This window comes from Paramormyrops kingsleyae, chromosome 2 (genome assembly GCF_048594095.1).
Source record: "Paramormyrops kingsleyae isolate MSU_618 chromosome 2, PKINGS_0.4, whole genome shotgun sequence".
In the NCBI taxonomy this organism is placed as follows: Eukaryota; Metazoa; Chordata; class Actinopteri; order Osteoglossiformes; family Mormyridae; genus Paramormyrops; species Paramormyrops kingsleyae.
The window spans coordinates 23154715-23168802 of record NC_132798.1 but is presented as its reverse complement, the minus strand read 5'-3'; the positions used below and the strand labels follow the sequence as shown (position 1 = coordinate 23168802).

The window sequence follows — 14088 nt, the reverse complement described above, 5'->3', positions numbered from 1 at the left end:
TACAAGCATATTTTTCGAAATGTGATTTGTCTACCTGGCTGAAAATATCCTTGTTCGTAGAGTACACTGCCACCTGTTGACACTGATGATGTACTTCATATAGGGTAGATGACACCAGAACAAGCCCCTGGTAACCATGGCGATCACAAAATGACTTCAAATCCCAAATGACACTTGGATGGGTACTGTAGTCCTAAAAAACAAACAATGGCTATATTCATTAATGTGTGTACAATTTTTATGGACTTAAAAATTTTAACCAGGTCATAATGGAGAAAAATCTAGTTTAATCCTTAATTAAATTAATTCAAGCATTTGTACAGTACCAATAAATACTTATATACATAAAACGCCAGTTAACCTAAAAATAAGGCATTAAAGCAGAGGCAACTCATCAAAACCAGGCACGGAGAGATGCCACCTTCACCAGCGCCGGTGATCTGTGCTCAGCTCTGGAACCTTCCAGGGTGCTGGTGCTGTCTGCGGCGGTGCCCCTCAATCACCACCCAGACAGAGTACTGTCCCAAACCATTAGTAACGTCGTCTGGACGGCTGGTGCCGAACCCCGCTGCTATTCGCGCCGCTTGTGCCTCTCGCCTTTGTCAACTGAATTTTTCACTCCATAAGCCATTTTGCACTCGTGTCAACCGCAACCCAGTAAATAATAACACAACAAATGTGTGGATGAGCCCGGGCGGCCCTGTGCAGAGCAGGCAGGCACCGCGAGGCGGACTCAGAGAGCCGCGGTGGGGGCAGGCCTCCTGACGTAGAGGGCACAGACGGCGCATTCATTACGCCGGCATGCCCGCCAATTAACCACGCCTCGTCTCATTGCCCCTATAATCTGCTCGGGAAGCACGCTGCTCTGGCGCAGTCTGTCTTAATGGCGAGAGCGGCGGGCCCCCGCAGCCAGCCACACCTGGGGAGACGCTTCGGAGCTAAGCGCTACTGGGGGGTGCTTTTCCTGCTCAGCACCACCTGTTCCCTCAGAGGGGCCCACTACACCTCCCTGGTTGGAGTAATGAGGCTATTTTAGGAGGAGGAGACCTTGTGAAAGATACAGTAGAGGCTGGTGTGGCTTGCTTGTCCTTAGACGTGTTTTTCCGTGTGGTATACATGCATTACTAAGTGGAAGGTCAAGGCAGGGCACCAATAAACACCAACATGCATAAGGGCAGCAAATTTGTATCACTTTTATTTAATAAAAATATAAAGCTGCTCTCTCACAACATGCCAGGCTCAACGCCTTGAAACATCTCAATAACTTTTTGCTTCCCCAGACCATATTAAATGTCTTTTTCCAACAGTGTTGGCCATACTTTGAATGCAGCATTAACTGCTAGCTGGCGCACTTCCACAGATACTTAATGCTCTTAATGGGGAAGCAAGTACAGCAACACTGAGCATCATGGGCTGTAGGACTGATTCCAAGTAAGCTGGTGGTCCTGAGGGCAAAGTGGCTAGAAACTGCTGAACCAGTGCTACTAACTGGATACTGAAGGCTGAGCCATGCAGGCATCAGTAACAGTATCCAGCATCTTACAGCACTTAACAGGCAAACTCGCCCCTGATCCTCTTTCACAGTTAAACCTCCTACTCGCCCCTGATCCTCTTTCACAGTTAAACCTCCTACTCGCCCCTGATCCTCTTTCACAATTATACCTCCAACTGCCCCCTGCCTTTACTGTCCCCAGCAGTGTGCTCTATAGTCAGGAAAACTGCTCCAAGTTCATAATCACATAAAACATACTGATGAACTTGATTCAGAAATCCACTTCATTTGTTACATGGAAATACAATATAACTGTAATTTATTTTGGAACGGAACAAATTGACTGAGGGAAATAAGCTAGACTAATACCTTTATTAAGTAGAAGAATATAGGGTTTTAATTCTCAGAGTACTTTGGAAGTTACATCGTACTACTGTCATAGGATCCCACCTTCACAATAAATTAGTTTGTAAAATTTCTTCCCTGCTAGATATTCCTTGGACAACTGTAAGTGGTATTATTGCAAAGTGTAAAGCGCTTAGGAACAACAGAAACTCAGCCACGTAAAGTAACAGAACAGGGTCGCCGAGTGCTGAGGTGAATAGTGTGTAAAAGTCACCAACGCTCTGTTGACTCAATAACTGCAGAGTTCCAAACTTCCTCTGACATTATTCATAGATGAGCAGCTGCATGCAAGTGTCACATCACCAAGCACAATGCCAAGCATCGGTTGGAGTGGTGAAAAGCACGCTGCCACTGGACTCTGAGGCAGTGGACATGGGTTCTGTGGAGTGACGAATCACACTTCTCTGTCTGGGGGTCTGATGGATGAGTGTGGATTTGGAAGATGCCAGGAGAATGTTACCTGACTGACTGCATTGTGGCAGAAGGATAATGGTTTTTCGGGGGTTGGACTAGGCCTCTTAGTTCCAGTGACGGGAACTCTTAATGTTTCAGCATGCAAAGACATTTTACACAATTCTGTGCTTCCTGGTTAAAATTGGTAAAAAATTTGTGGGGACAGTTTGGGGAAGGGCCTTTTTTGTTCTAGCATGACTGTGCCCCAGTGCACAAAGCAAGGCCCATAAAAACATGGTTGGGTGAGTTTGGTGTAGAAGATCTTGACGAGCCTGCACAGTGACCTGACCTCAAGCCCATCAAACATGTCTGGGATGAACTAGAACGAACATTGCAAGCCAGGCCTTCACATCCAACACCAGAGCCTGACCTCACAAATGCTCTTCTGGATGAATGGGCAAAAATTCCCACACACACTCAGGGTCTGGAGCCTATCTTAGGTGGCACAGGTCAGGGGACACTATGGACATTATGCCAATGTACCCCTGGGTACACACACACACACACACACACACACACACACACATACATAAACACTATGGACTATTTAGAGATACCAGTTCACTGAACTGCATAACTATGCAGCACAGTAAGAATATGCAAACCCACAACCTCATACAGAGCTGGGGTGGCCAGGATTAGAACCCCCAGCCCCCAAAATGTGAGGCTACCCACTGTGCCTCCCCCAAAGAAACTTAACACCCAAAGCTAGGCATGCAGAGTATCACAATAACACCCGCCCTGCCAAAACAGCACCGAAAAGTTCCTGACAAATTTGAAGAAACTGAAAACAGCTTTTCCCCCAGTTTCCTCAGGGGTGGAGGGGTCACAAACAGCCTAATGTTTCTGCGGAGGAACGGAGAGCTCTGACTAATCTCACGAAGACGGCCTGTGCGCTTGATTACGTGCGGCTGTTTGCGAGCCAGGCCGGGATGCTGTGCATCGCCATGGAGATCGCTGCTGCCAGGCTCTGTTGTTGTCGCTGAATAAACAGCAGTTTATCAGCATCTCCATGCCATTGTACACACAGGTCCCCTCTCCCCTCTCCCTCCATCTGCCAGGCACCTAACAAATGACTGGTTTGCCCAGCCACAGCAAATATGATTTGTTATTTCCAGGCGAATGAAATATACACCATATTACTTCTGTCATGACTTGAGGAATGCTGATCATGCGGAGCGGTGAGATAAAAAAAAAAACTTGTTCGGTGGTGAAGGCATTTTGAAACTCTTTGAGACTTTCAGTAGAAGAAAAAACTGAACAATCAGAAGCCAATAACTTTTTCCATAATACTGTACAGTTATTTTTAAGGTACATTTTATATTTTTGCATCACAAAAACACTATTGTAGGTTGCTGTTTAGGTTTGATTATTCTGTTTAAAGGGGTTATTATACAGCTTGAAATACTATAGCACTCCTGCAAATTCCCCAAAGTCCATCAAATCATTACATTGATAATTAATATCATTATGATCATTAATTGTGTTCAACTGATGACTAGAAAGTGATACATTTTGACTGACAGTTCCCTGTGGCAATAGTAATTTTGTTAGCTGAATGACACAGTTGAAACATAGGCTAGTACTACCAAAATAAAATAACCAAGAACAATGAAACACGTGATAATCACGTACAAATAACAATTCTTAGATAAAAGAAGGCATTATTACTTGATCGGCACTTTATGCGACAGACATAAGTGTTCTGTAAGTATTGTTGCGCACACAAATAAATATTCACATCTGACAATGCTGAATAAAACATATCTTTGTTCTCTTGCTTATATACTCTGCAGCAGAATGTTAAATGTTTAAATCAGCTGTCACCCTGTAGGATGGAGTAAAAGAAAGCTTTGTAATTTATGTTTCATAGATTAAGTCATTGCACTTAGCTAAAATTCACATATTATGGTAATTTCATGACAGGAAAAATGATGTATGAACATTCAGATGCATTAATTAATAGTTTTGTTTACAGGAGTTTTTTTGTGTTTTAAGTGGTAAACAGCAATATAATAGGATATCTCATTTGCAAAATTAGTTATTGTATGCTTAAATATTACAATTATTGCAAAAGTCTTCTCAAACTTCTAACAGAAGAGTAAAAGCAGTTTATTTTTTAACCCTTTATTTCTAATTGTGGCATTGCGACATCATACTTCAGACAGCAAACTATACAAATACAAAAATTTATTAAAACGCTGTTTATGGTGAGACTGCTTAGTAGCTTCAAGTTCTTAAAGTGCTTTTGATAATGGAGCTAAACCTGAATTTTAAATATAAGAAATATACTTAAAGTGCAAAATGACAAACTATTTAAATAAATGCATCTGAGAAATTACCCAGACAAACACAGAATGCCTACCAGGAAATGATCCATTTAACACTAAATCTGTTTTTTATATGTTGCTTCAAAATTACTTTCATTTATGAAAATTGCCTTGTCACTAGGACAGAATCTCATAAGAATGTTCATAAGAGCATCTTCCTTAAGATAACATGAGACTTTGATTCTCATATAAAAATGCCGTAACCATATATTTTGTCAATAAAACATCTGATACAATCTAGTATTTGTAGCAAAAAGTTTATGTACCAGTTCTTTGGCTAATTCCAGTGAATTTATAACATGGCTGCCGTGAAAATATTCTTGTTCAGACCTTCCATACAACCGTAGTATGAAATATTATTTATCTAAACGTTATTTGTTCTTTGCTTTCATGAGGAAGTCGGTTTGGAAGGATGTGCTTATTTAATAATTGGCAGGTCCATGAGGCCGGAGTCACAGGTTGCTCCATCACTGCTAAGCAGGCCTTCTCTCTGGAGAGACAACAGGCGAGTCACAGGCTGCTCTGTCACTGCTAAGCCGGCCTTCTCTCTGGAGAGACAACAGGCGAGTCAGGAGGCTGCTCTGTCACCGATAAGCAGGCCTTCTCTCTGGAGAGACAACAGGCGAGTCACAGGCTGCTCCGTCACCGCAAAGCAGGCCTTCTCTCTGGAGAGACAACAGGCAAGTCACAGGCTGCTCCGTCACTGCTAAGCAGGCCTTCTCTCTGGAGAGACAACAGGCGAGTCAGGAGGCTGCTCTGACACTGATAAGCAGGCCTCCTCTCTGGAGAGACAACAGGCGAGTCACAGGCTGCTCCGTCACTGATATGCAGGCCTTCTCTCTGGAGAGACAACAGGCGAGTCACAGGCTGCTCCGTCACCGCTAAGCAGGCCTTCTCTCTGGAGAGACAACAGGCGAGTCACAGGCTGCTCCATCACTGCTAAGCAGGCCTTTTCTCTGGAGAGACAACAGGCGAGTCAGGAGGCTGCTCCACCACTGTTAGCATCGTTAGCCTCAGGTCGACGCGGACCCGCTCCGCAACGTCCCGTGTGGAAATAAACGCTGCACATTAGCTGCATCTTTGGGGAAATAAGACGACGGGAAATGGGAACTCAAGCCAGAGGCGGTGCCGAATGATTAATGGGCCACCAGAACAGAAGCCCCACAAACCCACTGCACAGTTTCTGACTCCACCGCCGCAAACTGTGTCAATATTAACCTGACAGGATAGAGAGAGAGGGCCTCTGCTTTGCACGGCACTTTCCCTGCACACTGCGAGCGCAATATGGCTCCTGTCACAATGACTCCATCAATCTGGCCCGACGCAACTGTCAAAAATGCAAGCAGGTCATTTTTCACCACTGATATCCTGATGAGTGTAATGACGCCTCTCTGTGGACTGCTTGATCAAAAAAATATACATAATTAAAAATTAAGTAAAATGGGAAACGTAAACTTAGATGTGCACGTGCACAGACCTGAAGGTGCTGATTACTTGTCATCCGGACTTCTTTCTCGCAGAGGCAAATAGGAATTACTCACATACTTAAAAGACGCGGACTGTCACAGACACTACTTCGGCTCTTGATGACATATTTAAATTACGATTTAATAGACTGAGAGGCACACAAATCTCTCCGATGGCATGGGGCGCTGGCAGTCTGTCTGCCATTTGTTGTGAATACAAGCAAATTAGCAGCATCCTCCACCACAGAAGACTAAAGAATTACTGGTGTCTTCGAAGTTTAAAGACTGGCTTAAGTACTCTGCAATAAATGATTCAAATGCATCGCATATAAGGGATCACAATCATGAAAACACAAAATATAACTAATTGTTTATAGTAACAAATATAAACTGCAAATATCTAGCTTTTGAAGATGTTAGGTTGGCTCAAAATACTAGCTCTCCTTACGTCAGCTTGCCCTCACTGAGCCTGTCAGGATTCCTTTTGTCACACGTGTTGGTTGGGTTGGTGTCATTTTCATCTGAAAGTCAGTTTCTCTTTGTGCTCTTACTAATTACTAAAATGGTCCCAAAATTTGAGCCCTGCAATCTCCCTCCTTGCATCTCAGAACAATGAAAGGCAATTTGGACCTGAGTACAATTGAGCATATTGTGAAGTTCTTCATAAAGAGTTCACTCCGGGAATGAAAAGGAAGAGCAACAATTCGCAGAACTGGTGGGCCTGAAGCTAGTTCTGTCTTAATCTATGTGTTTATAGTACTTCCATGCATCGCCCAAAACAGGACTGCACGCTCAATGATTTCAAACTCACCCTACCTGGGCTATCTATCCCCCCATCTATTCCATGACAGACAACCCCATCTTCATCAGCATCTCAGAGCGTGACAACCTGCCCGCCTATAGCGGAGTAGCCTAAGGTTCAAACTTCAGCGTCATAATTCACACCCTGCGCAAAAAAAAATCCCAAGCAAACATGCTGAATGCAAAAACACATTTCCTGCTGTCAAGAACATTTCTGGCAAAAATTAATCAACCATTCATCCATTCAGGCTCTTTGCATACCCTTTTGTCAGACAGAGAATACTGAGATTTCTTTTGCCTTCCGAGCGTTCATCTCACCACACTGAAGAATCCATCACCGCCCCCTTGATTTATCTTTCTGTCTCTGATCTCAGCAGTAGGACTACGGCAAATGAACTGGCAACTTAGACAAAACCTCTAGTGATTTAGCAGACGTTCCCAGAAAACTCTGTGGAACTTTTCAAAGCGGTGGAAAGAATATTGTTTTTAATAAAAATCTGTCCTTAGTGGCAAATCATGGCAGATTACACAACAGGGTATGTAGTGACTTCTGTCCGAAAAATCATGTTAATTGTCAAAACACCCATTAGTGGCATCATTCTCCCTTTCTTCCTTGTGGGCTTGGGCCTTACAGCCTGGACCATGACATATGGCTTTAGCCTGAAAGATCAGCTATTTATACACACAGACAAGTACTTTCATTGGTCTCTGAGAAAACTCCCTTAATATTTTCTGCAATAAGGCATAAAAGCACAAAAGCCAGTTTGGGCAAATGTCCTGAAAACAGACATAAATTACAAATGCATCTGCCTGCAAAAAAAAACACCATTGCCATTTGGGGAATGTCATTTTTTTTAACCGCTGACTGTTTTTCTGCAGTGCAATGTCAATGTTTAAGTATGAATTTTATCCTTCATCACCCTTGGCCAGACAGAAGCCGTATCCACCTATCACAACTGAGCTACGCTGGCTCCCCCACCAAGGAGTGTGACCCTGCATACTGGATTTCTTTGGGCTTGGATGGTGGTGGTGGGGGGGCGGTGCTTACAAAACACCCTCGCCCCCAGGACTGGGGGGACAGGGCTCCTCTTCAATCTCCGTCCCTAGGAGGCCAGCCCAACACCTGCTAACCAAGCCACCATCATCAGAAAAACATTTAGACATTTTTCTCCAGGCTGGTAATTACCACAGATCATTATTTGCGAAGAGTATGGATAAAACTGGCCTAGCATAAACAAACTGGGAGGCTCCAAATCAAATGACTAAGATCATTAGCCCTCGCGGCCTCACGGAGCTACACGACTGGCGTGGAAATCATCTACGGCATGAGCGAGACAAAAAGAACATTCAACAACACGGGGTTCATCCACTTCATTGTTATAGTGGTGTACAGTGGAGTTTACTTGATGTAGAACCACAATGTTTAAAATAACAGACATAATTCCTCTTACCCACATGACTCGGTTCAGGAAATTTGGTGTTCCTGTTAATCATTGCCTGTTAAAAGATTGCAGGTCTTAATTCATTAACTCATTTGGCAGATGCTGCACTGTGACATGAACAGAAATACAACAATGACAATTAACAAATTGCAAATAACAAACAGACTGAAAAAGATTCTGTCCTCAGATAGCAGTGAAAAATGAAGAGTGCAGGTTTTGGAATTTTTAAGCAATTTTACGCATTTTGTTAATATAGCCTTGCGGTATCTTATACAAATTACAGGATAAATAACCCAATACAGCTTGGTATGTGGTTATTTTAGCAATGTTTCACAGCAGTAAGTAGACATGTTTATAACATGAGACCACTGGGTTAGCTGTGTGCATTATCACCAGCTTTCTAAACCAAATGGCAGGGGATGTGTCATAGTCTGTAATAAACTCTGACTGAAACCAGAGGCAGCAATAATTAAGCTTGACTGACCTGTGCACACATCCTGCAATAAACACGTCCTGGGTATTTTTCCAGTTTGCATTGTAATATGCTTGACTTGTTGTTGTCTGAAAAATCATTAACTAGTTCTACTGTATTTTTTATTATACTATATATTATTAGCTGTTAAGTTTAATGTAGGAATTTGTATTTAGTGGCAGCCAAATAAGTTGTGAAAAATTGTATTTATTCCTAAACTCAGTAAACCAGTAAATTTGGTTATATAAATGGTTGAAGTTGTATATCTTATTTATTAACCTGGAGAGAATAAGGAAAAAAATATATTTTTTTAAACATACGCTATTGCCCAAGGGCACTAGGCAACAATATTACACACTCATCATCAAGTCATTCACAGCTGAATATTTACGGAATACATAGAGAACAAAACACCAAGATCCAGCTCAAAGACAACAATGTTCTCCAGGAGCTCAGAGCCAAACTTTTCCCACAGGAAGGCCAGTTCCCTACGAGCGGCGCAGCTCCAGTAGCAGACAGTGACAATGTTACCTACTGAACCCTCCCCGACATACATCACTGTCAACAATTTGTGCACGACGCTCATGAATATTGTAACATTTAATATGACGCATCTGGCAAGAACAGGCTTGGATTTATTGCACAGTTCATCAACCTCCCAGCATGCAGGAGTCCTACCTTTGTTTGCCTTGCTAATTGCTGGACCATGACGTCTGCAACCTCTAATACTTTTATGTTTTAACATCCCTTTTCATTTATTCCACTTAAATGTGTGTTAAAATGCAAACTACACATTACCTGGTATTGATCTTCTTCCTGTTAGCACACTGCTACTATGCTAACTATACCCAGAGGTGCAAAAGAATGCATTGAGAGTGTAAGAAAAAAAGACTTAAACCAAATGTTTTATTTGAGGTTTATCTCACACATTCTTGTGAATTGCAGCACCTCACAGCTCCTTATTTCCCTGAATTTCATTATGGGAATAATCCTCCCCTAATTAAAATGTATAAGGGATAACAGACACAAAATGTTCTTTAACCAAGTAGACAGTAAAAATGTTCTCCTGAAGCATGTCTGACAGTGGCCAATCGCCGACTCAGGTGTAGCTCAGTTGGCACGGTGGCTCAGTGAGCAGCCATGCAGTTTGTACGCCCTTCCCCTGTCGCCCAGGTTCCTGTCATTCCCTGCCATGCTCCCAGGAAATGCACTTAGGTTCCTGTCATTCCCTGCCATGCTCCCACGAAATGCAGTTAGGTTCCTGTCATTCCCTGCCATTGTCCCAGGAAATGCACTTAGGTTCCTGTCATTCCCTACCATGCTCCCAGGAAATGCACTTAGGTTCCTGTCATTCCCTACCATGCTCCCAGGAAATGCACTTAGGTTCCTGTCATTCCCTACCATGCTCCCAGGAAATGCACTTAGGTTCCTGTCATTCCCTGCCATGCTCCCAGGAAATGCACTTAAGTTCCTGTCATTCCCTGCCATGCTCCCAGGAAATGCACTTAGGTTCCTGTCATTCTCTGCCATGCTCCCAGGAAATGCACTTAGGTTCCTGTCGTTCCCTACCATGCTCCCACGAAATGCACTTAGGTTCCTGTCATTCCCTGCCATGCTCCCAGGAAATGCACTTAGGTTCCTGTCGTTCTCTACCATGCTCCCAGGAAATGCACTTAGGTTCCTGTCATTCCCTGCCATGCTCCCAGGAAATGCACTTAGGTTCCTGTCATCCCCTACCATGCTCCCAGGAAATGCACTTAGGTTCCTGTCATTCCCTGCCATGCTCCCAGGAAATGCACTTAGGTTCCTGTCATTCTCTACCATGCTCCCAGGAAATGCACTTAGGTTCCTGTCATTCCCTGCCATGCTCCCAGGAAATGCACTTAGGTTCCTGTCATCCCCTACCATGCTCCCAGGAAATGCACTTAGGTTCCTGTCATTCCCTGCCATGCTCCCAGGAAATGCACTTAGGTTCCTGTCATCCCCTACCATGCTCTGCTCCCAGGAAATGCACTTAGGTTCCTGTCATCCCCTACCATGCTCCCAGGAAATGCACTTAGGTTAATGGCTGTCTCTAAATTCCCCAGTGTCCGTGTATGTGTTTCGTGAGGGAATGACATCCTGTCTAAGGTGGACCCCAGCCTTGTCCCCCTATGCTGCCTAGGATAGGCTCCAGCCCCCCCCCCCCCCCCCCACACACACACACACACACATTTTTTTGTGGTTACTTGTTAGATGATGGATCGCCTGTGAATTTAAATTCCTGAATTATCAACACTTTTTTATCCATCCATCCATCCATCCATCAATTTTCCATACTTGCTTGTCCTATTCAGGGTTGTGGGGGGTCCTGAGCCTATCCCAGGACGGGCTGCCAACCCATCACAGCACTTTTTATCCAAATTAATAATTTGATGCATTTTCTCCTACCAGTCTACCCCATTAGCCTATGAACTAGTGGTACTCCAACTGGTTCCTGGCAGAATATACTGGTTTTCCAGTTCCATTTGGACCATTAACAACCTTGTACTCAGCAAGGAATCCAAGTCAGGTCAATCATGGAGGTAATTAGTTCAGTCTGGTGCCAAAGTGCTCAAGCAGGGTAGAAGCATAGAGAGTGTGTAACCCATCAAGGCCAACCCACTGGGGCAAAATACCACATTTTTACAACTCGGAGACCAGAGGCTCCCTAAGAGTCTTATGGATTTTTTGTGCATTGAAATACTCTTATTACATTACACACTTATCAAATCATTTTCCCTAGGGGAAAAAACTTTACACTGTAACAAATTATGCAGTATACTGTTATCGTATATATTCATGACCTATGCTATCACAAACCTAATAACAGCAGTCAAATAGTTTATTTTCTATGCTCCGTTGTCAATCAATTCTTCCATCTTTTCAAAAAGCTTAATTAATAAAACTTTAAGAATGCAATTTGCAATGATCCACAGCAGATCATGAATCCAAGTGATCTTTTTATCTTATCTCACAAAATGTTTAACATTAATTTAATGGTATAAGATGAATTAAGTGGATCTGACTTTTGCGGAGTTGCTTAAAGAGTAGTTATGTACCTTCTTTAATTTGCTGTATGTTATGCATATAGGAGTGTTGCACAGCATACTTTCAATACCTGTTTTTATATGAACCCAATGCTGCAACAATCATGCGATCCCAACTGATTCTGTGCTGGCATGAACAACCTTTATTTCTGGAACATTTTCATTCTACTTTTTATTCTAAATGTGCATATACATGTAGATAAAGATTAAACTTGAAAAACTAGTTTTTATTGAAGAATAAAAAAAGGAAATTCAGTTAGGTTATACTCACATTGAATACTGTAGCTGCAATTTAAAAAAAACAAGTTCATGGGCAAACTGCTTTGATAAAAATAAAATGTTAAATGCAGACTTGTGTGTGCCCGCCTCATTGTGTGTGTGCACTGTAAATTGCACAAAATATATCTCCTAATGTTTTTAAGTCCCTCGCTAATGACTGCGTTCTGTGGTAGCTGTGATGTAGCTTTGCTGTATTCCATTAGGCTAAATGCAGGAGTAATGTGTTGTTCCAACACAAAAGTTTGGTTTCGGGAAGAGCAGCTGGAGACCCGCATCCGCCATGCGGCACGAGAGCCGTGCTGCTTGATGGATATTGCTAACGTACCTTATATTCATGAACTCAAAAGCTTAATACCGCGTCTTAACTGTCCCTCAAGAGGAGAGCGGCGCCTTCCCAGCACCGTCAATCATCCCACGAAATTGCTATTCCCCTCGGAAGCACTCTGATTTGAATAGGCCGAGTGAAGTGGAATATAAGTTTTGCACTAATCTTAAGCTAAATTTCCAGATGCTGGTGTCTCCAATGATGGGCAGCACTATACCATGCTACCTTATTTAACTATATTTACGTGATTTATCTTTTTAACACTGTGATGGACTGGCTTCCTGCCCAGGGTGGATCCCTGTGCTGCACCCTGTCAAGGTTAAGCGACTGGATAATGGATGAATGTTCATAACATCCTTGCAGCTCGGAATTAAATTCTCCAGTCTGGTTCAAGAGTTTACTTTTCTTATCATCCAAATTGAAAACCATCATAAGCATCAAAACTGTAAGCCATTATACTCCATTGTTTGGAAACACTTCCCAAATCAGTCTAACAAAGTATTTTTCCAATCACAGGCTGCACAACAAACGACAAAATAGAGATACCCCAGGCTGCAACAAACAAATAAATAAATAAATGAACATGGCTGGGGGATCTAAAATGTGCTGCTAAAAAAAAAGATGCAATATTCAGAAAATAGTTTAATTAACCAAACAGAGTAGAACAATTTCAGTCTCTGCACTTAATTAAGCATGCAGAGTGAAGGAGAGTGAGCAGGGGGCTTCCAGATGGCGAATAACCCTCTAAATCACTCCAAAGAGAAGCGGAAATCTCTGTTTGTTTTTCAAAGTTGATTGCAACAAGTCAATTTGAAAAAAGAAAAAAAAATCACAGTTGAAATGAGAGTTTGCCTGAAACATAGCTTAGCTCCCCACAAACTTAATGGCAAACAGCTCATTAGGATCTTTCTTAAAACAAAAAAAGTGAAACTGGTCTCCTCATCTCCAGAATGAAGCGGTGTCTTTATCTTGCCTACAAATGCAATATTTCAAGGTTCTGGTAACAATAAGGGGCAACAAAATAAGGTGCTTTAAGTTATTTAAGAAGATGTAGAACACCTGAAGAAATACATGGCTTAGTATGTGGCAAAATACTTTAAATATTGAAACTGCTATGAATCGGTTGAGTCAATTTAGATTGGACAGGTTCTTTAAGATAGAAGAATTGTACCCTACAGCATCAAGACAACCTGCAGGCAGCGAATACATTTGCGGACACCATTACGCACGAGGGGCACTGAGAAACCCAGAGGTGACGCTTCCCTGTTTATTCACAGGGTGAAGTCTGTTGTCAGAAACTGAAACCATAAACAATTCTGAAAGCCACTTGGGCTGACGCTCGTCTGTTAGGCTCTCAGCAACAACAATGGTCTTGTGGCTCTGACTGCACTACAACTAAGCGAATCGGCATCGGCAACGCATTGCTCTTAGGAAGGCAGGTACAGGAGACAAAAAGGACATCAGCACAACGGCCAGTGCTTCCACGACAGTCAGCCCTCTTCACAAAATCACTCTTTCCGAACACGCTCACGTCGTTCCCTCACATCCCCACACA

The 14088-nt window shown here is 42.8% G+C and overlaps 1 protein-coding gene across 4 annotated transcripts in view; it reads right to left on the bottom strand.

The window, feature by feature from the left end:
• Positions 1–14088, bottom strand: part of LOC111839238 (prune homolog 2 with BCH domain) — a 67621-nt gene that overhangs the window by 36977 nt on the left and 16556 nt on the right. For all 4 annotated transcript variants that reach the window (XM_072708093.1, XM_023802944.2, XM_023802945.2 and 1 more), the window contains exon 7: positions 35–193. In XM_072708093.1, coding sequence (XP_072564194.1) covers positions 35–193 — 159 coding nt within the window. The remainder of the gene's footprint in view (positions 1–34; positions 194–14088) is intronic.